Raw genomic sequence first — 23,259 nt, forward strand, 5'->3', positions numbered from 1 at the left:
CCAACTCTTCATAAGAGTTCCTATGTAAACCACCACAAACACAGGAAAACAAAGCCGCGCTGAGCTTGAATGCTGGGCAACAGGGCGGCTTCACTCACAGCCCACTGCCTCACCAGCATGTCAGCCAGCAATTCAGGCAGCTCAAATTCACAACCAGCAACATGACAAGTCACATAGGTCATACGCCTTTGGGGTCACTTGCAAAGAGAAGAAAACGCAAATTATTTAATTTGCAAATGCCTTCTGTTAAAAGACAACCTTCAAACAATGTTTTTAAAGGGAGGGCAATGCAAGCCTGCTACAACTGTAGGTGCCATGATGAACGTATAGAATGCTGCCCTGCACTGGAGTAAGGAATAGCCAGAAAACATCACAGTCTCAGCATCCACCCCGCAAGAACTATCATCAAGTTTTAAAGGATTAAGAAACAAATGTCTACACAGACCTACCCCATTAGGATTTCAATAAAAGAATAACACCAAAAGAAAAATAAAATTTTATCTCACTTTAACAGCAGAGAATTTTCCTAAGAACAGCATGGGAAAATAATAATAAAGCAAATAAAGCAGAGATTAAAGATCAATGTAAAAAAAAAAGTCTGAAATTAAATAATTCAAACTTAAAGCTGTTGGGACTTTAAATTATCCCAGCCATCATGAGGAATGTAGATATGCGGCTGCAAATTCTGCATTTTTCTTTCCTGTAAATAATTAAGACCAAACTGCTGAAGATAAGACTTCCTCAGATAACCCTCCTTGGAATGTAGCAATCTATAAACAGTCAAATCACTGTGGCACACACACTGGTCTTGTATGGAAAATGTTCTAATCCTGCTGGAACTTCTCTGTCTCTGCCTGTATCAGTGATATCTTCTTCACTTTGGAACCCTGACCCCACTGGTTTGAAGTTGGTGTTTCTGAGTGGCCACTGTCAAGCTCTGTGCACAAATAAACTCTGCACTTAGTCATATTTTCTGAATCTCGTTGTTTAAGGCTGATAAGTCACAGCAATGTATTGAACCATTTCACTGACTTCAGAACAAAGAGCCTCAATACTCACTAGTACATTCCACCTCTTTCTATACCAAGAAATTTTTTTTTTTTTTTAGAGACGGAGTCTTGCTCTGTCACCCAGGATGGAGTGTAGTGGCACGATCTCAGCTCACTACAACCTCCACCTCCCAGGTTCAAGCAATTCTCCTGCCTCAGCCTACTGAGTAGCTGGGATTACAGGTGCGCGCCACCACGCCTGGCTAATTTTTTTGTATTTTAATAAAGACAGGGTTTCCCCATGTTGGCCAGGCTGGTCTCGAATTCTTCCTGACTTCAAGTGATCCACCCGCCTCAAGCCTCCCAAAATGCTGGGATTACAGGCGTAAGCCACCATGCCTTGCTTCTATACTGAGAAATTATTTAGTTCCTGGACTTTATCCCTTATGATAGTTCTGATACGGAATTTTATCATAACTCTCAGGGAAAGGTTTACTTTATTATCTTTTAGGAGAATTTTACTGAAGAGGCAATTTAGGTTTTTGGAATTATATAATCATTATACTAAAACAATAGCAAAGAGCTCAGCTTAAGCTTAGCTTAAGGCTTTTACTTTAGCTAGCCAGACAGTAAAATGATGATTCTGAATAAAAGCAGCTAAACTTAGTTGTTTTTTTCTGTCAAGGTACATAACTACACAGAACATGCAAACTCATCTGTTTCCTTCAGATCATTCATTCTTAATAACTGATACTTATCAGAATCACCTGGGGTGATTTTCCAAAATAAACATACCCGGTACCTATCCCAGAACTATGGAATCAGATTATCCAGGGTGCTCCCCAGCATTAATATCTGAAAACACTCCTGAGAGATGTTTACACACTCTCAACCCTGACTGTAAACACCAGTCTCTGTAACAGTCACTACAGCTGAAAAGAATTACAGGCACATTTCGTTTTATTGCATTCACTTTATTGTGCTTTGCAGATACTGTTTTTTTACAAATTGAAGGAATGTGGCAACCCTGCATTGAGCAAGTCTGTTGGTGCCATTTTTCCAACAGTGTGTGCTTAATTCATGTCTCTGTGTCACATTTTGGTAATTCTTGCAATAGTTGAAACTTTTTCATTATTATTACATCTGTTATGGTCATCTGTGATCAATGATCTTTGATGTTACCAGTGTAATTGTTTTAGGGCACCATGAGCCACACCCATGTAAGACAGCAAATTTAATCAATACATGCTACTTATCTTCTGATTTTTCCAATGACTGGCCATTCCCGTTTCTCTCCCTCTCCTAGGAACTTGCTATTCCCTGAGACACAACAATACTGAAATTAGGACAGTTAATAACCCTACAATGACCTCTAAATGTTCAAGCAAAAGGAAAAGATACATATCTGAAAGCAAAAGCTAGAAATGATTAAGCTTAGTGAAGGCATGGCCAAAGCTGAGACCTGCTGAAAGTTAGACCTCTTGTGCCAAACAGCCAAGTTATGACTGCAAATGCAAAGTTCTCGATAGAAATTAAAAGCTCTATTCCAGTGAACACATGAATGATAACGCAAAACAGCCTTATTGCTGACATGGAGAAAGCCCAAGTATTCTAGACAGAAGATCAAAAATCATCAAAAATCCTTTAAGCCAAAGCCTAATTCAGAGAAAAGCCCTAATGCTCTTCAATTCTGTGAAGGCTGACAGGGGTAAGGAAGCTGCAGAAGAAAAGCTGGAAGCTAGTACAGGTTGCTTCATGAGGTTTAAGGAAAGAAGTTGTCTCTATAACATAAAAGTACAACGTGCAGCAGCAAGTGCTGATGGAGAAGCTGCAGCAAGTTATCCAGAAGATCTAGCTAAGACCACTGCCGAGGGTGGTTACACTAAACAAGAGATTTTCAATGTAGACAAAGTCGCTTTCTATTGGAAGAAGACGCCATCTAGGACTTTCACCGCTAGAGAAAAGTCAATGCCTGGCTTCAAAGCATCAAAAGACAGGCTGACTCTCTTGTTAGGGGCCAATGGTGCGGGTGACTTTAATTGAAGCCAATGCTCATTTAGCCATTCTGAAAATCCTAGAGCCCTTAAGAATTATGCTAAATCTACTCTTGCCTATGCTCTAGAAATAGAAAAACAAAGCCTGGATGACAGCACACCTGTTTCCAGCATGGTTTACTGAATATTTTCAGCCCACTGTTGAGACCTACTGCTCAGAAAAAAAGATTTCTTTCAAAACACTACTGTTCATTGACAATGCACCTGGTCAATCAGAGCCATGATGGAGAGGTACAAGGAGAGTAATGTTGACTCCATGCCTGCTAATACAATACCTATTCTTCAGCTCATACATCAAAAAGAAATTTCAACTTTCAAGTCCTATTTTTTTTAAGAACTACATTTCATAATGCTACAGCTGCCATAGACAGTGATTCCTCTGATGGATCTGGGTGAAGTAAACTGAAAACCTTCTAAAAAGGATTCACCATTCTAGATGCCATTAAGAATATTCATGATTCAGCCGAGCGCAGTGGCTCATGCCTATAATCCCAGCACTTTGGGAGGCTGAGGTGGGCAGATCACCTGAGGTCAGGAGTTCAAGACCAGCCTGGCCAACATGGAGAAACCCCGTCTCTACTAAAAATACAAAATTAGCTGGGCATGGTGGCGCATGCCTGTAATCCCAGCTACTCGGGAGGCTGAGGCAGGAGAATCGCTTAAATACAGGATGTGGAGGCTGCAGTGAGCCAAGATCATGCCGTTGCACTCCAGCCTGGGCAACAAGAGAATATTCATGATTCATGGGAGGAGGTCAAAATAACAACATTAACAGGAGTTCGGAAGAAGTTGATTTCAATCCTCGTGGATGACTTTGAAGGGTTCATGACTTCAGTGGAGTAAGTAACTACAGACGTGGTGGTAGAAAAAAAGGATAAGTTGCTTCTTATGGAAGAACAAAGAAAGTGGTTTCTTGAGATGGAATCCACTCTTGGTGAAGATGCTAAGACATTGTTGAAATAAGAACAAAAGATTCAGAATATTACATAATCTTAGTTGACAAAGCAGCAGTAAGGTTTGAGAGGGCTGACTCCAATTTTGAAAGATGTTCTACTGTGGAAAAAATGCTATCAAACAGCATCACATGCTACAGAGAAATCTTACATGAAAGGAAGAATTAATCAATGTGGCAAACTTCATTGTTGCCTCATTTTAAGAAATTGGCACAGCCACCCCAACCTTCAGTAACTACCACCCTGATCAGTTAGCAGTCATCAATATCATGGCAAGACCCTCTACCAGCTAAAAATTGTAACTTGCTGAAGGCTCAGATGATCATTAGCATTTTTAGCAATAACGAATTTTCTAATTGAAGTTTGTACATTGTTTAGACATAATGCTATTGTACATACAACAGACTACAGTATAGTGTAAACATAATTTGTATATGCACTGGGAAACCAAAAACATTCATGTGACTCATGTATTATTGCAGTATTTGCTTTACTGCAGTGGTCTGGAAGCAAACAGGCAACATCTCCCAGGTGCGCCTGCACTTACTCGTGACAATTCCAGCCAGAGCGAAAACAAACTGACTTTCATCCGAATCCAGCTCCTGGACATCACCATCTAACGACTTCACAAAACTCTCCATTGTTTGACCAGTGATGCTGAAAAACTTCAAAGCTTTATCCTGAAAGTTTGAAAATCAGAGTGTCATATCTTTTTACAGACACTAGTGTGAAAACATTTTAAAAGTGCAGGATACAGAAGATTCTAGTTTTAATTGTAGAATATTGTAAAATCTATTCCCTCATTAAAAGTTCCCATTAAAAGAACAGAGAAAGCAGCTTGAGGCATGCAGGAGCAACAAAAACTACCCTGAAGATTGGTGGACTCTTCACACGCATAAATATGATATAGGACAAATGTACATGATGATGAAAGTAAATGGGAAGAATTCACTCAAAATGTAATAAAAATATACTAGAAAAACATGCTGCCTATTTGCTCTGGGCATTAAACCAGAGGTGTTCAAACCTTTAGCATAACTTTTTTCAAAAAAAAAAAATCTTAATGAAAACATGTAAAAGAGGTAAAGACTGGTTCCTCTGGTAGTTTAAATCTTCATCACTTGGCAAAAAGCATTTCCAAGTTTGAACCTTTGAGTTACTTCCTTTGGGGTGCTAGAGTTCTGAAGAAGAATTTTAAAACCAATGTACATTTTAACCCAGTTAAAAAATTGGAAATATTTGCATTTACAAATGATATAAGAAAACTTCATGGATGATCAAATAATCTAAAACTGGGTTGTGGTGATGGTTAATGCAACTCTAAAAATTTGCTAAAAACCACTAAATTGTACATTTACAATCTTACAGTATGTAAATTAAACCTAATAAAGCTCAACAAACTTTTAAAAACACATTTAGTCTTTCCACCTAAAGTCAAACACAACTGTTATTTCTATTAGCAGTAACTAATTTCTCACTGGTTTCCTGCCACACGTCCCCCTCTTCACCTTCATTTCCAGTCATGATCACACCATGCTCCCAGAGTCAAACACCGATCTTTTTTGGCTCCTCTTGTCCCCTCCAGGTGCCCACTCTGCCCGGCCATCACATCTGCCTCAACTGCCACAGCTCTCATACATGTTCCTTCTTTCCCATCTCCCCTGCAGAGGGCCGAGCTCACTCCAGCCAGACCAGCTAGAATGACCACCTCATCAGTCAGCCTGTGTAGACGCGATGTGCCACAACTCCACCTCCTAATCCATCCTCACCCACTGTCAGGTGAATCTTTCTAAAATTCTGCTCCTATCCTATCACTCTTTTACTGAAAAACCCTTAGGGAAAATCCAGTCTTCCCACCTACATGATGAATCACCAACCTGGTATTCAAGGTCCCAAAGTCACATCCCAACCTATGTTTAAGCTTTACCTCCCCACTACTCTATGACATTAACTCTCCACTGTGTCAACTGACCTACTCACTGTCCTAAAACAAACCCACCCATTTTCTGCCATTTCTACCTATTCATCAAGGCCCATTTCAAATTTATCCCCTTCTGTGAAGTTCCCTGACAAATGCCTGCACGCATGTATACATGTGCGTGTGCACGCTCCCACACACACACACGCTCCCACACACCCACACGCTCCCACACACACGATCCCACATACACAGGCTCACACACACACACACTCCCCCCCACACACGCTCCCCACACACACACTCACACACACACACACAGGCTCCCACATACACACACACGCTCCCACACACACACGCTCCCCCCCACACACACACGCTCCCACATACACACACGCTCCCACACACACACACGCTCTCCCCACACACACACACACGCTCCCCCGAACACACACACGCTCCCACACACACTCACACACACAGTCTCACACACACACGCTCCCCCCACACACACACACGCTCCCCCACACACACACACACGATCCCACATACACAGGCTCACACACACACACACTCCCCCACACACACGCTCCCCCCCCACACAGGCTCCCACATACACACACACACTCCCACACACACACTCCCCCACACACACACGCTCCCCCACACACACATGCTCCCACACACACACACAGTCACACACACATGCACATGCTCAAACACACACGCTCACACACACACGCTGCCACACACACACACAGTTGAACCTTGAAAACAAGGATTTGAACTGCACAGGTCCACTTACACAAGAATTTTCTTCAGTAAAAGTTACACCAAGTGTGTCTGCTGCTCCAGCCTCCCCCTCCACCTCCTCCACCTCTACCACCCTTTAGACAGCAATGCCAACCCAACCACTCCTCTTCCTCCTCCTCTTCAGCCTACTCAATTTGAAGATGATGAGGGGGAAGACCTTCATGATGATCTAATATACAAAAAATGTGTTAATCAACGATTTATGTTATCAGTAAGGCTTCCAGCCAACAGTAGAGAGAGTCAAAAGTTCTATGTGGCTTTTCGACTGTGCAGGGGGTCAGCGCCTCCAACCTCCATGTTGCTCAAGGTTCTGCATCTATATGTATGTGTGTGTGTGTGTGTATGTATAAACACACACACACATCTACATACATGTATATATGTTAGATAACATAATATTCAATAAATGTTAACCATGAGATAATATATATAAAAGCACTTTCGATCTTCTTAAACACATGTAAAGTATTAATACTGAAGTGGTAATATGTCCACATATACCACAAGGTCTCCTGGAGAGAAGGGATCTTATTTCATTCCCTCTGCATCAGGTTACAATGAACCATATACGATAGGTATTCAATAACTAGCTGATGAGTGAACAAAAGCAAATGGAAAGATATGGACTTAGTCTTTAAATGCCTTAATAAGCTCTATGCTCTAATTTACACAAGCAGTAATCAACAATATCTAGAGAGCCCACTGACCATACTTACTCCTCCCAAAATGGCCTTGACGACTTCCTCACTGCTGGAGACACCCCACAAGAGGGTACACGCTGCTGCTCCCATTTCTGTACAATACTCTGCCTGCTGCAGGAGTTGCTGCTTCGCTTCATTCAACTGCTGTCGAAGAGCCAGTTTCTCCTAAAAGCAAAACAAAATTGAAAAATAAATAATAGCATTCAACCTTGATATATCTTTATTACATTTCCTCTTTCACAAAGATATTTATTAAAGAAATGCATGTATAATTATAGAAAATAGCTGCAAATGAAAGCTAGTCCTAAGAGAGCCATAATCTGTATCTACAAAAGAAATTTCAAAGGCAAAAATATTTGAGAAATATCTGAGGAAAGAACATACTACCACATTATGGTTGATAAACCCACAGAGCTGAATTCATCTGCTTTAAGTAACTACATGAAATATCTCAAGCCCCAAGTAACTATACCCAGAACCAGCACCAACCGAGGCTTCTGAACAAAAACAACCTCACAAAGCAATTTACCCAGAAAGCAACATTTCTAAGACAGGAGACTGCCTCCTCCAAATGGCTCACTCCATTGAAAAACGCCATCTGCCAGAGGCAGACACCAAATAAAAGGCACTTGGACATTAGGATTAGTAAAAAAACAAGTACTTTAGAAAAACTCATTGTGTATAAACGTATCCTTAAGTCCTCATGAGAATATTGCCAAAGGTGCCAGTAAATATAAAATACAATCTGTGAAGCTAAACAGGGAAAGAAAACCTAAAACCTAAGACCAGGTAGGAAAGATGGGAGGAGGGGCAAAAAGAAGTGTGAAGGCTGTGAGTCCTATTCATGCCCTGGTGCAGCAAGCCAGTGCCAGTCTAAGAAGAAGATGGAGGCTAGGAAGAGTTTCCTACTCTCCCACCAGCAGTGTCTGAGGTGACCTGTAGCTGGGCAAGTCTCCGCCATGGCACTCTTCACAAGGGAAACACAGGGAATGGCCGTCCTGATGGCCCTCCTGACAACACAAGCACACTTCGAGGATTCACCTTGAGTGTACTGCTAGAGTGATGGGGGGCTTCCTGTCCTCTCCAACCACCAGCACCAGGTACCTGAAATTCCCTTAAAAGGTGATAGCATTTCCTGATTTAATAAGACAAAAACTGAAAAATATAAAACCCCAGTTAAATTCATTTATACCAAATGTAATTAGTTACATAAACCACAAAGTTAAAGTATATTAAATGCTGTAGATTTTCTTTTAGAGAGATAAATACAAGACAAAGTAGAGGGGGCTTTTCACCCCCTGGAGGAAAAAGGGAGCTTTGGAGCCACAAATCAAAACTGTTGACCTCATAACTTGGATTAGGGTGGCCCACTCATAGTTACCTGGAGACAATGCATTTGGCACACAGAGATTCATACACATTCATACGTATATGCACACATGTATTTAAGAAAAAAATGGCCACTGAGCCTCTGGCACATGCTAATACTGCATCATGTGATCTGTCAGCTCCGGGTTTCTAATGTCTTCATTATAGCAACAATCTGGACTCCTAGATTCATCCTTTCAGTGTACGTAGCTGAACACAAGTCATGGTGACACATGAAGAAAACTATGTCACAGCACTTCCTTTTGGAATTCTAGCTTTTCTCACAACTTAAGCTGTCTGCATCTCAATTAGTCAGGATATGGTGGTTCTTCTGCACGACCACAAAAAGACTACTGAGAAGAACCAGGAAGGACTTTGCTCACTACAGTCACATTTGGTAGTTGCAGGAGGATATTCCCCAACGCAGGGTTCCACACATAGTACAATAATATCAAAAAAAAAACAAACAAACCTCAAAGAAAATCATAGCATTCCCAGTAACATCAAAAATAAGAATAATTTTTTAAGGTGCAAGACCTATACAATGAAAACTACAAAGCATTACTGAGAGAAAGTAGAGCTAAATAAAGAGATACACCATGTTCAAAAATTGGCAGGATGTCAATTCTTCCCAAACTGATCTACAGATTCAACACAATCCCTATCAAAATCTCAGCAGACTTCTGTACAAAGTGATAATCTGATTCTAAAATTTCTATGGAAATTCAAGACAGAATATCTAAAAAATTGTCTGAAAAAGAAGAACAATGTTAGAAGACTAACAGTGCCTGATTTAGAGGAAAAAACAAACTAACTATAAACCTACCGAAATAGAACCATTGTGGCATTGCTATAAGGATGGACATATAGATCAGTGAAACACTGACATGTCAACTGATTTTAACAAAGGTGCCAATGCAATTCAATGGAAAAAGGATAGTCTTTTCAACAACTGATGCTAAAACAACCGAATATTCATATGCAAAAAAAAAATAATTCAAAATGAATCATAGGGCCGGGTGCGGTGGCTCACACCTACAATCCTAGCATTCTGGGAGGCTGAGGTGGGTGGATTGCTTGAGGTCAGGAGTTCAAGACTAGCCTGACCAACATGGTAAAACCCCGTCTCTACTAAAAATACAAAAGTTAGTTGAGCATGGTGGCACGGGCCTGTAATCCCACCTATAATCCCACCTATAATCCTACCTACTCGGGAGGCTGAGGCAGGAGAATCGCTTGAACCCAGGAGGGGGCGACTGCAGTGAGCCGAGATCGTGCCACTGCACTCCAGCCTGGGTGACAGAGCGAGACTCCATCTCAAAAAAAAAAAAAAAAAAAAGAATCATAGGCCAGGCACAGTGGCTAATTGTACCTTGGGAGGCTGAGACGGGAGGATCAAGACTATCCTGGGCACCATAGTGAGACCCCATCTCTAAAAAAAAAAAAAAAATTTTTTTTAAATAGCCGGGCATGGTGAGGCTGAAGTAGGATCACTTGAGCCTGGAAGGTCGAAGCTGAAGTGAGCCATGATCACACCACTACACTCCAGCCTAGGTGACAGAGCAAGACACCATCTCAAGAAAGAAAAAAAAGAAAGAAAAGAAAAGAAAAGAAAAAAGGAAGGCGAAAAAAAGAGAATCATAAACGTAAATGTAAAATTTCTCAAAAAAATCGTTATGACCATAGGTTAGGCAAATATTTCTTAGATATCACAAAATCATGACCTATTAAAAAATAATAATAAAGTAAGTTTCATCAAAACTTAAAAGTTCTACTCTTCAAAACATACCTTATAAAGAAAGTAAAAAGACACGCCACAGGCTAAGAGAAAGTACTTCTAATCACATATCTAAAAAAGGACTTGTGTCCAGATTAAAGAATTCTTACACATCAGTAAGACAACCCAATTAAAAATCGGCAAAAGATTTGAAGAGATATTTAACCAAAGAAAACATATAAATGTGTCCGGGCGCGATGGTAATCCCAGCACTTTGAGAGGCCGAGGCAGGCGGATCACTTGAGGTCAGGAGTTTAGGACCAGTCTGGCCAACATGGTGAAACCCTGTCTCTAATAAAAATACAAAAATTAGCTGGGTGTGGTGGCGTGCGCCTGTAATCCCAGCTGCTCAGGAGGCTGAGGCAGAAGAATTGCTTGAACCTGGGAGGTGGAGGCTGCAGTAAGCGGAGATCACACCACTACACTCCAGCCTGGGCGAGAGCGAAACCCCGTCTCAAAACAAACAAAAAATGAATAAAGAAAGAAAAATGAAAACATACGACCGCAGAAAAACCTGTACACAAATGTTTATAGTGGCATTATTCATAACAGTCAAAAACTGGAACAGGACAAGCGAAGTGGCTCACGCCTATAATCCCAGCACTTTGGAAGGCCAAGGCGGGCAGATCACTTGGGGCCAGGAGTTCGAGACCAGCCTGGCCAACATGGTGAAACCCTGCATCTATAAAATAAAAAGAAAACTGGAAACAATCTAAATGCCCATCAACTGGTGAATGGATGAAGAAAATGTGATATATCCATCCAATGGAATATTGTTTTGCAATAAAAAAGAATAAATGATGTATGCTATAACACAAATAAACCTTCAAAACATTATGCCAGACACAGAAGACTATATATTATATACATATTATATAATTCTGTTCCTACAAAATATTCAGAAAAGGAAATCTAAAGAGACAGAAAGATCAGTGTTTGCCTGGGGCTGTGCAAGAGAGCAGGGACTAATTGCAACAGATATGTGATGGAAATGTTCTAAAAGTTGATTGGACAAAATCCAACACTCAGTAATTATAAAAATAAATAAATAAATAAAAATTCTCAGTCAGGCCCAGTGGCTCATGCCTGTAATCCCAGCATTTTAAGGAACCAAGGTGGGAGGTTCACTTGACAAGAGAGAGAAGTTGGAGACCAGCCTTGGCAACACAGCAAGACCCTATCTCTACAAAAACTTAAAAAAAAAAACAATTAGCTGTATGGTGGCATATGCCTATAGACTCAGGAGGTTCAGGCAATTGGATCCTTTGGGCCCAGGAGTTCAAGGCTGCAGTGAGCTTTGATCACACTACTGCACTCCAGCCTGGGCTACAGAGTGAGGCCCTGTCTCTGGGAAAAAAAAAAAAAGAAAGAAAAAAGGAACTCAGCAAACTAGGAATAGAGGGGAACCTTCTCAATTTTATAAACGCATCTGCAAAAACCTACAGCTAAAATCATAATTAACGCTGAAAGATTGAATACTTTCCCCTGAGATCAGGAACAAGGCAAAGATATCCACTCTCACCACTCTTATTCAGCACAGTGCTATAGTGCTGGAAGGCCTGGCTACGCGAGAAGGAAAGAGGAAGAAATAAAAGGTATGCAAAGTAGAATGAAGAACTAGAACAGCCCCTATTTGCAGATGACATGATTGTCCATGTAGAAAATCTCAAGAAATCCATAAAAGAACTCCTAGAAGTCAAAAAGAGTTCAGAAAGACTACAGGGGCCGGGTGCGGTGGCTCACACCTGTAATCCCAGCACCAAGAGACCAAGGCAGGCGGATCACTTGAGGTCAGGAATTCGAGACCAGCCTGGCCAACATGGTAAAACTGTGTCTGTACTAAAAATACAAAAATTACCCAGGCATGGTGGCGCGCATCTATAATCCCAGCTACTCGCGAGGCTGAGGCAGGAAAATTGCCTGAACCTGAGAGGCGGAGGTTGTAGTGAGCTGCGATCACACCACTGCACTCCAGCCTGGGGGACAAGATAAACAAAAAAAAGCAACCACATTTCTATGTGCTAACTAGAAAATGGAAACCAAAATTAAAAACACAATACCATTTACGGTTACTCCAAATAAAATTAAACACTTAGGTAAAAATCTAATACAAATGTGTATGCTGAAAATAATTAGGTAAAAATCTAACACAAATCTAGATGCTGAAAATATAATTATAAACTGCTGATGAAAGAAATTAAAGACAACTTAAAGAAATGGAGAGACATGCTATGTTTATGAATTGAAAGATTCAACATAGTAAAGATATCAATTCTCTACAAACTGATCTACAAATGTACCACAATTTCTATTAAAATCCCAGCAAGGTTTTTGTAGACATAAACAAGCTTACTCTAAAATTTATGCGGAAAAGCAAAGAAGCTAGAATAGTTAGGGCAACTCTGAAAAAGAGGAATGAAATGGGAAGAATCATTTTATCCAGTGTTAAGGCTTACTATGTCGCTACAGTAATCAGAACAATGTATTATTGGTGCAGGAACAGATCAAAGTACCTGAGTAGAGAACCCACAACAGACCCAGGCCAGTATGACTGAATTTTGACAATGATGCAAAAGCAATTCGATGAAGGAGAGAGAGTCTTTTTGAGAAACAGTGCTGAAGCAACTGGACAACGATAAGCCAAAGAAAAAAATATTAACTTGAACTTAATCCTCGTACCTTCTACAAAAATTAACTCAAAATGAATCATAGACCTAAATGTAAAATGTAAAACTATAAAACCATTAAGAAAAAAGAATGGGAGAAAATTGTGGTGACCTAGAGCTGTGTGAAAAATTCTTAGACATAACAACAAGAAAACACTCTATAAAAGGAGAAATCAGTAAATTGGACTTCATTAAAATTTAAAACATTCGCTTTTTGAAAGAACCTGTGAAGATGAAAAGAGCAGCTACAGACTGGGAGAAAAGACTTGCAAAACATATACTCAGCAAAGGACTTCTATCTAGAATATATCAAGAGCTCAAACGCAAAAGTAAAAAAAGAAAAAATCCAATTAGAACATGGGTAAAAGACACGAAAAAAACATTTCATAAAAGAGAATACACAGACAGAAAATAAATGCATGAAATGATGTTCAACATCATTAGCTGTTAGGGAAATGCAAATTAAAACTACAACAAACCTATCAAAATGACTAAAATTCAAAATAGGATAACACCAAATGCTGGTTAGGACATGGAGAAAGTGAATCACTCATACATTTTTGGTGGGACTATAAAATGGTACAGCCACTCTGGAAAACAATTTGGCAATTTCTTCCAAAACTAAATGTGCACTTACCATACAACCCAGTAATTTTACTCTCAGGCATTTATCACACAAAAATAAAGACACACATTCACACAAAAACCTATACATGGATGTTACTAGTGTCTTTATCAGTAATAGAAAAAAAAAACCATAAGAACTATTCAAACTTCAGTGGAGGAATTACAACATATTGCAAACAAATTGCAATATATACATACCATGGAATATGAGGCAATAAAAATATCTAACGATACATGCAACTTGGATGTATCTGAGTGAAAGTCAGTCTCTGCCAGGCACCCGTGGCTCATGCCTGTAATCCCAGCACTTTGGGAGGACAAGGCCAAAGGATCAATTGAGCCCAGGGGTTCAAGACCAGCCTGAGTAACATAGCGAACCTGTCTCTACAAAAAAATTAAAAATTAGCTGGGCATGGTGACATGTGCCTGTGGACCTAGCTACTTGGGAGGCTGACATGGGAGGATTGCTTTGGCCCAGGAGGTCAAGGATGCTGTGAGCCATGATCCTGCCACTGCATGTCACTGCCTGGGTGACACAGTGAGACTCTGTCTCAAGGAAAAGTCAGTCGCAAAAGGTTATTCTACGTTATGACATTCTTGAGATAACAAAATTAGAGATGGAAAATGTATTAGTGATTGCCAGGGGCAAGGCAGAGGGAATGGGGTGGATGTGGCTATAAAGGGGTAGCACCAAGGAGCCTTACGGCAATGGTACAGTTCCAAGTGTGGTGGTGGTTACATGAATCTACAAATGTCATAAAATTGCACAGAACTATGTACATACATGCACACACAAATGAGTACATACAGAATTGATGAAATACAAAGAAGTCCAGGTGAAACTGGTGAAACCTGAAAGTTGTTAATTGTACCAATTCCAATTTCCTGGTTTTTATCTTCTACTATAGTTACGCAAGATATCACCACTAGGGGAAACCGGGTGAAGGGTATAGATAACTTCCCTGGACTTTTTGAAACTTCTAGTGAATCTATAAGTAAACACAAAAAAATTTTTTTGTTTCCAGTGGGATTGGACCAAAAAATTTTAACCAAAAAAAAAAAAAAGCTGTATAAATTTACTAAAAACTATCAAACTATACAATTACAATGCAAAAAAATTTTTGTGGTACAAAATATACCTCAATAATGCTGTTTTAAAGAAACAATAATCAAACCCTGATATATTTTCCTGTTTAAAGGAATACTCATACATAACAGTTTATCAAGCACAAAACTCCCAAGATTTCCTCAATATCTTTCTGTAGTTCATTCTGTATTTTAGCTTAACTACAATTTTTCTTTTAAAAGTTTCTTGGCTCACTGCAAGCTCCGCCTCCCAGGTTCACGCCATTCTCCTGCCTCAGCCTCCCGAGTAGCTGGGACTACAGGCGCCCACCACCATGCCTGGCTAATTTTTTGTATTTTCTTTTTTTAGTAGAAACTGGGTTTCACCGTGTTAGCCAGAATGGTCTCGATCTCCTGACCTTATTATCTGCCCACCTCAGCCTCCCAAAGTGCTGGGATTACAGGCGTGAGCCACCACGCCCGGCCAATATTCTCCAACAGTTGTGCCTTTACCAGGAAGCTGGGATCTTTTTCCTCTAAAGTTCAAACGTTGCTACTGCCAGGACTCTTTCCTGGCCCAGCCTCCTCACATCATAAGCAGGTATCAAGACCCAGTGCACCTCCTCCACTGACCCAACAAAATCTCTGTGGAGGAAACATCTCCACCATGGCCAGGAACAAAGTCTTCCTTGTTTGAGTAGCCTTTCTCTAGGGGTTCAGAAGCTGCTTGCTCATACATCACACTTTATGATTTGGGTTCCATACTTTGTTTCTGACCTTTTCTTACATATTGAACTCAATAACTTCTGCCTTTTCCTAGTAATTTTTCACTCATACAGAAGTACTTACTAGCAGCCAGGCGCAGTGGCTCACGCCTGTAATCCCAGCACTTTGGGAGGCCAAAGTGGATGGATCACCTGAGGTCAGGAGTTCAAGACCAGCCTGGCCAACATGGCGAAACCTCATCTCTACTAAAAATACAAAAATTAGCCAGGCATGGTGGCACGTGCCTATAATCCCAGGTATCTAGGAGGTGGAGGTTGCAGTGAGCTGAGATTGTGCCACTGCACTCCAGCCTGGATGACAGAGCAAGACTCTCTCAAAAAAAAAAAAAAAAAAAAAAAAGTACTTACTAGCAGTAATCTAATTTAGGATCTAGTCTCTGGATTCTTTCCTGGGTCCTCAATTCTATAATAAGTTTCCAGGGCCAGGTGCAGTGGCCCATGCCTGTAATCCCAGCACTTTGGGAGGCCCAAAGCAGGAGGATCACTTGAGCCCAGGAGTTGAAGGCCAACTTGGGAAACATAGTGAGACCCCATCTCTATAAAAAAATTTTAAAAATTGTTTTAAAAATTATACAATAGAATTGTTCTTGTAAAAAATAAAAATTAATTAATTAATTAATTAAATTTAGCTGGATGTCATGGCACATCTCTGTAGTCCCAGCCACTCTGGAGGCCAAGGAGGAGGATCACTTAAGCCCAGGAGGTCAAAGCTACCGCAACTATTATTGCACCACTGCACTCCAGCCTGGCAACAGAGCAACACCCTGTCTCAAAAAATAAATAAATAAATAAAATAAGTTTCTAGAGTCCCTCCTCATGATCTGTACAGGCCTCGACAGAGACTACAGCAAAGGCTACAGATAAGGCAGCTGCTAGAAGAGAAATGGCCTTGTTACAGCAACCTTGCAGGAGCTTTCCTCTGTATTCACCTTGCAGGAGCTTCCCTCTGTATTCACCTTGCAGGGGCTTCCCTCTGTATTCACCTTGCAGGGGCTTCCCTCTGTATTCACCTTGCAGGGGCTTCCCTCTGTATTCACCTTGCAGGGGCTTCCCTCTGTATTCACCTTGCAGGGGCTTCCCTCTATATTAAATTGGACTATTCAACAAGATTTTTAACTATAAATAGGGAATAGTTGGATAAAATATTCCCACATTTTAAGGTCAAAGTTCCAGGGCAACAAAACCCTAGCGATTTCAATGCTACTTTACCATGGCTGTTTTTCCTTCTTCTCAGTATGCATTTACTGGAATGGCTTCTTTTCTTTTTTTTTTTTTTTTTTGAGACAGAGTCTCGCTCTGTTGCCCAGGCTGGAGTGCAGTGGCACGATTTCGGCTCACTGCAACCTCCACCTCCCAGGTTCAAGCAATTCTCCTGCCTCAGCCAGGCTGGTCTCAAACTCCTGACCGCAAGCGAACCGCCCACCCTGGCCTCCCAAAGTGCTGGGATTACAGGCTTGAGCCACTGTACCTGGCCTGTTAGTACTATTATTATCCAAAATAAAAATATATCCAGGCCCCAAATTTTATAAAAAGTGTCAGAATAGTTCTAGTTCTATGGAAAAGGAAGTTATGCCACACAAAAAGTTAAACTAAGCAATTTTTAAGAAATATTAGTTTCTCTAATATTTATATAAAATATAACTGGCTAAAATAATCCCCAAATTAATTACATGTACTTCTGATTTAATACATCTATGTCCAACTGTAAGATATTATGTACGTGATTTTTTCCTCCGAGACTCTCATCGCTATGGTTTGTCCCCCTGCAAACTCACGTTGAAATTTGATCCCCAATGTGGCACTCTTGAGAGGTGGGGCCTAGTTAGAGGTGTGTGGGTCATGGGAGTGGATTCCTCATGAAGCGATTAATGTGCTCTCTGGAGGGTGAGTGAGTTCTTGTTCTCACAGGAATGGATTAGTTTCCCTGAGAGCAGGTTGGTAAAGAGTCTGGCTTCCTCAGTTTCTCTCTCTTGCTTTCTCTCATCATGTGATCTCATCACACAGCCTGCTCCCCTTCTGTCATGATTTGAAGCAGCCTGAGGCCCTCACCAGAAAAAGATGCCCAATCTTGAACCTTCCAGCCACCAAAATCTTGACATAAATAAACCTCTTTTCTTTATAAATTACTCAGCCTCGCCGGGCGTGATGGCTCACGCCTGTAATCCCAGCCCTTTGGGAGGCTGAGGCGGGCAGATCAAGAGGTCTGGAGATCGAGACCATCCTGGCTAACACGATGAAACCCCGTCTCTACTAAAAATACAAAAACTTAGCCGGCCGTGGTGGCGGCCACCTGTCCCATCTACTCGGGAGGCTGAGGCAGGGGAATGGCGTGAACCCAGGAGGCGGAGCTTGCAGTGAGCCGAGATTGCACCACTGCACTCCAGCCTGGGCGACAGAGCAAGACTCTGTCTCAAAAAAAAAAAAAAAAAAAAAAATTAATTACTCAGTCTCAGATATTTTGTTATAGCAACACAAAATGAACTAAGATAATTATGAACCTTTATGTTGTAGGGCAGATTTTTAAACATAAAAGTTAAAAGATACCAAGTGAATGATCTACGTGTTAAATGGTTATAAAATCCATCTGTTCAACTACATTCCAACCCACTCAGAATACATACATTTACAAATACAATTTATTGAGGATTAAGAGTAAAAAATTCAGTCCCACTGCTTATCATAAGTGAAAGGCTGTAAGCCAGCCCCACTTTCTGGCTTGGTGAGAGTCTGTCCCTGAGCATGGTACCTTCTTCTCTCTTATGTCGTCGGCCTGCACGGTTTCCAGGCGGGCTTTAAAGTGCTCACAATCCATTTTCAGCTGCTCTAATTCTTGCTCTTTCTTTTCCAGGTCTAGGAGAAAGACATAAAATTACTCAAGATATTTCAAGTCACTAATCTCTCCCTAAGCATCTATTTTGCCCAGTCTTGACTTAGTAAAATGTGTACTAATTTCTTAGGTGAGAATATTTGCATTTCTTGACTTCTAGCCTGTCCTTGAATAACCAATATTCTAAAAGTCCTGTTCTCTAAGTCCATCTCAGTTTTTAACCCACAGCACAAAGGACTTTGGTTGTTTTCTGTTTTGTTTTTAAGGTTTCACTTTACTGCCAGACTAGTACTCAAGGCTTCAAGAAAACATGTTATTTAAAGGATGGAAGGCAGAGCTGAGAAGCCCGACTGTCTCATGGCACAGACTTGTCGCTACTCCATGAAAAGCAGAAGGCAGCTCAGGGAGTGCACGGCGCCAGCACAGGCTGATTCACAAAGCTAGTGTCACCCACTGGCAGACTGACTCAATGGGAACAACTGCAGTAGTAGGCACTGGAGGAGGGAAAGAACAGTGATAAAAATGAGAAAATGCTATAGTGAAAGAGTGGAAACTACATACTTCCTCTCCACCGCACTCATTTAGTTGATGAGTCAACAACAGCCAACAAAAATCCCAAAAAAATCCACGTCAATAAATCAAGCAAAAGTACTATCAACTTTAAATTTAAAACTTTATGTTGCAGAAATACTGACATTCGAAAAAACAAATATATAATACAAATTTTTAAGTGTTTGATCTCAAAAGCTAGGAAATTATCAGTTTTTATGCCAACATATACCAAGATTTGAGGGTGCTAAGAGCTAATGGTCTAACTTATTTGATTAAAGTAGCGATGCTTTAGGACAGTGATTCTCAAACTTTAGCGTACATCAGAATCCCTGGAGGACTTGATAATACAGAGTCGGCTGGGTCCCATCCACAGTTTCCAATTTGGAACGTCTGGGGTGAGCCTGAGAATTTACATTTCTAACAAGTTCCCAGATGAGACTCATGCTGCCTGTCTGGGACCCACACTTTGAGAACTACTTCTGGGCAATAACCTGGTCTCTCATCACCAATAAAATAAAATGAACACGCAACACATGACCAGCAACAGCAAACAAGGGAACCCATCCACAGGAATGTGAAAAAGCAAAAAAATGGAGAGTAATGGAAGGCAGCTACCTAATATTTGTCACATGAAGGAATTTCACTTCTTTACACATTCCCTCTCCTAATCCTTGAACTGAGAAAAACACAAGGCAACTCTGGTTATCTGTTTCATTCTTGTACTGTCACTTGCGATGAGTGAGAAAGCCTCAAAGAGCCAGGCGCCTGGAGAACGGAACATTACTCCACCCTAGAGGAGAAAAAGCTCAGAGACACTTCCTCAACTATCTGCAAACAAACGAGAAGCGGGTACGGCTTTCTAATCTAGGGGTCTGAGAGGACAAGAGGAAGCCAGAATAAGACACTTGTGGGGACTGCTTAGAACCACACGTGTATCCCCAAAGCTCTAAAGGAAACGTTAAAAAGGAAGGAAGCAAGCAAGCTAGTCTCTAAATTTTCTAGAGACCCCGTCCTAGAAGAAAAATTAGAACCTAAAAGTAAATATTCAGACCAGCTAAACATCATAAAATTGGCTGGCAAAGCTTCTCATAAAATGTGTTTCTTAGGGGCCCGGCTCGGTGGCTTATGCCTGTGTAATTCCAGCACTTTAGAAAGCTGAGGTGGGAGGATCACTTGAGGCCAGGAGTTCGAGACCAGCCAGGGTAAGACTCCCATCTCTTAAAAAAAAAAAAAAAAAGTGGCTCTCAGAAATAGAGCAAAGTGCCTTTGGACTATTTCCTCTCCCTCAAATCACAGTTTCATTTTCTGCTCTTTTAAGAAATATTGTGCCACAATGACTTTCACTGGAATTCTTGATTTTATCCTAATCCCAGCCAAAAAATCAACTAGGAAGCACTATGCTTTAAAAACTACATACTTGCATTATTTGTAACAAAGTTAAATGGAAATACATTATTTATACACATACACACTACAATTATATGAAATACCACCTATGGTCATAGACAAAAATGAACAAACTGAAAAACTGAGATGAAATTTGTGATTTAAAATTTTTTCTTTGCATTTAACTGTTAAATTTGGCTTCTACTATTAAACGGTATATTACTCAAACATGGTAAAAGAGATAGGAAATCTCTACAAGCCTTATCATGTGTAAAAACCTGTGGGAATTAACTTTGACCACCCAAAACGGCTCTCTTGCATTACGGTAATTTCATAATCACTTGTTCCAGACAGCTGTATGCAACCCTAGTGTAAGTTAACATACCAAAGGGACAGGGTTAAAACATCCCACTCTACGATAGGCAATCTCATAGAATTCCAGTCAGTCATCAGGGAGGCCACACCCATCTACGCCAGGCTCCTGGGGAGGTGACAAGTGCCCTTCTGCTGTATGAGGCCGCCACCTTGTGGCCAGATGGGAGCATTGCTGCTGCCTCGGAACAGAACCCTGACCTTGCATTTTCAACTTGGCCCCACTGCATGCATGCTACCTAAAAGCACCCTGAAGGCAGGGATTTGCATAGGTTTTCTTCTATGCCCACCCTCCAAATGTCTATATGGAATATAGTAGGCAATACATAAATATTTGTCACATAAATTTATTTCACTTCTTTATACATTCCTTCTGCTAATCTTTGAACCAAGAAAAACACATGGCTACTTTATCTGTATGTCTCATTCTCATACAATAAGAATATATTACTTTTATATTTTTTTAAGCCCAGAGACAGAAATAATATGAACAGTGAATATTACAAACAACCTAAATCATAGACCATTTAAACATCTATGTATCTTCTGAAACAACAATTTTTTTTTTTTCCCCGAGACGGTGTCTCTCTGTCAGTGCAGTGGCACGATCTCAGCCCACTGCAACCAACGCCTCCCAGGTTCAAGTGATCCTCTTAACTCAGCCTCCCGAGTAGCTGGGACTACAGGCGCCCGCCACCAACCACGCCTAGCTAATTTTTGTATTTTTAGTAGAGATGGGGTTTCACTATGTTGGCCAGGCTGGTCTTGAACTCCTGACCTCAAGTGATCTGCCCATCTTGGCCTCCCAAAGTGCTGGGATTACAGGCATGAGCTGCTGCACGCAGTCCATAATCCTTTCTTAATACAGGTCTAATAACATGAGAATGGCTGTGTCTCTTGATGCTCAACTTATTCACAGGGAGGGTACAGAAAGCTAGAAATGAAAATAAGGGTTTCTAAAACACTAATCAAAGAAAACTGCACAAACGGCGTCAATTTATCTTACCATTTCTTTATCACCTGGTATGTGAGGTCAGGAGTTCAAGAGCAGCCTAGACAACATGGCGAAACCCCATCTCTACTAAAAATACAAAAATTAGCCCAGCGTGGTGGTACATGCCCATAGTCCCAGCTACTCGGGAGGCTGAGGTATGAGGACTGCTTGAACCTGGGAGGCGGAAGTTGCAGTGAGCCAAGATCACGCCAGTGCACTCCAGCCTGGGCGACAGAGCAAGACTTCATCTCAAAAAAACAAAAAACAAAAAAAAAAAAACTAAAATCAATCTTGCTGAACTCAAATTAATTCTGTTGATTTCCCAAACCAGAGTCAGGGAATTTTGCTTTTCATTCACTGACACACATATATGACATGAATAGCAGAGCGGTCACGGGTGATATTAAAACACTACACACCTCTTCCGCCTCCATCTTGACCACCTTTCCACCTTCTCTGTCCATAAGCTCCCCAAGTGTTTTTTTTTCCTCTACTTTCCTATGTTCTGCACAATCTCCACCCTGATCTGTGCCCCAAGAGGCAGATGTGAAGACCCACAGTAACAAGGCTCCCTCGTCCTGTGGCTTCCTGTTGGATGCAGTAGCAGCCCCGCAGGAAACTGGAGGACTGGAGAAGATGACTAAGGATGGGACATGTCTCCCCACTCCATCCTCCCTGCTGGGCTTCATCCTCCTGGGTGAGGTCCCAGGTGCTGTCAAGCATCTTGTCTGGAGCAACGCCTCTCACCACGTCTGGTACCTCTCTCCCTTCTGCTCCTTCAGCCCAGGGGAGGCAATGGCGCTCCACTCGTTAGTTCCCGGATGCTTCTTTCTCCAGGCACTGGTTCCCCCAACCCTGATCACACTTTAATCTCTTCACTTTACTCCGTTTACTCCTTTTGTTCCCTGCCAGGATATGGATGTGACACACTCTTCATGTTCTTTTATCTGGGCCACAAGAAACTCCGAGTCAAAGTAATAATCCTTTTTTGGTGCTGACTCTTTGGTTCTACTCTTCATGGATATTTCTCAAGTTCTTATTTCTACAGACTACAAATAATTCTTCCCAGAACTGAAATGGGGGTACCCCATATCAAACTCTCAGGAAATTAATCTCAAAATATCCTACACTTTAGAAATCACATAGCGCAGTGGTTTTCAAATCCTACTGCTAAGAATCTAAGAGTACCTGGGGAACAACTACAGTCCCATAAACATTCAATTAATATCTCCATTTTACAATGTTATTTACAATTTTTATTTGGAAGTAATTTCAAATTCACAAAAACTAATGCCAAAAAAAATTCCTGTTATCTCTCTTTACCCAGACTTACCTACTATTAACATTTTGTTTGCCTCATTTGCTCATCATTCATTTATTTAATTTAAAAAAATTTTTTGAGATGGAGTTTC

General features: G+C 40.9%; 1 protein-coding gene across 5 annotated transcripts in view; it reads right to left on the bottom strand.

Annotated features, from left to right (window-relative positions):
- HSF2BP (heat shock transcription factor 2 binding protein) overlaps positions 1-23,259 on the bottom strand; it is a 128,477-nt gene that overhangs the window by 94,767 nt on the left and 10,451 nt on the right. For 3 of the 5 annotated variants that reach the window (XM_003823853.5, XM_063601432.1, XM_055105268.2), the window contains exons 4-6: positions 18,463-18,566; positions 7,444-7,593; positions 4,544-4,676 (exon numbers count right to left, since the gene is read on the bottom strand). In XM_003823853.5, coding sequence (XP_003823901.1) covers positions 4,544-4,676; positions 7,444-7,593; positions 18,463-18,566 — 387 coding nt within the window. Of the gene's footprint in view, positions 1-4,543; positions 4,677-7,434; positions 7,594-18,462; positions 18,567-23,259 lie in introns of all 5 variants that reach the window. The other 2 variants (XM_008977567.5, XM_063601431.1) reach the window with 1 other exon arrangement.

The sequence above is a fragment of the Pan paniscus genome, chromosome 22 (assembly GCF_029289425.2).
Source record: "Pan paniscus chromosome 22, NHGRI_mPanPan1-v2.0_pri, whole genome shotgun sequence".
NCBI lineage: Eukaryota > Metazoa > Chordata > Mammalia > Primates > Hominidae > Pan > Pan paniscus.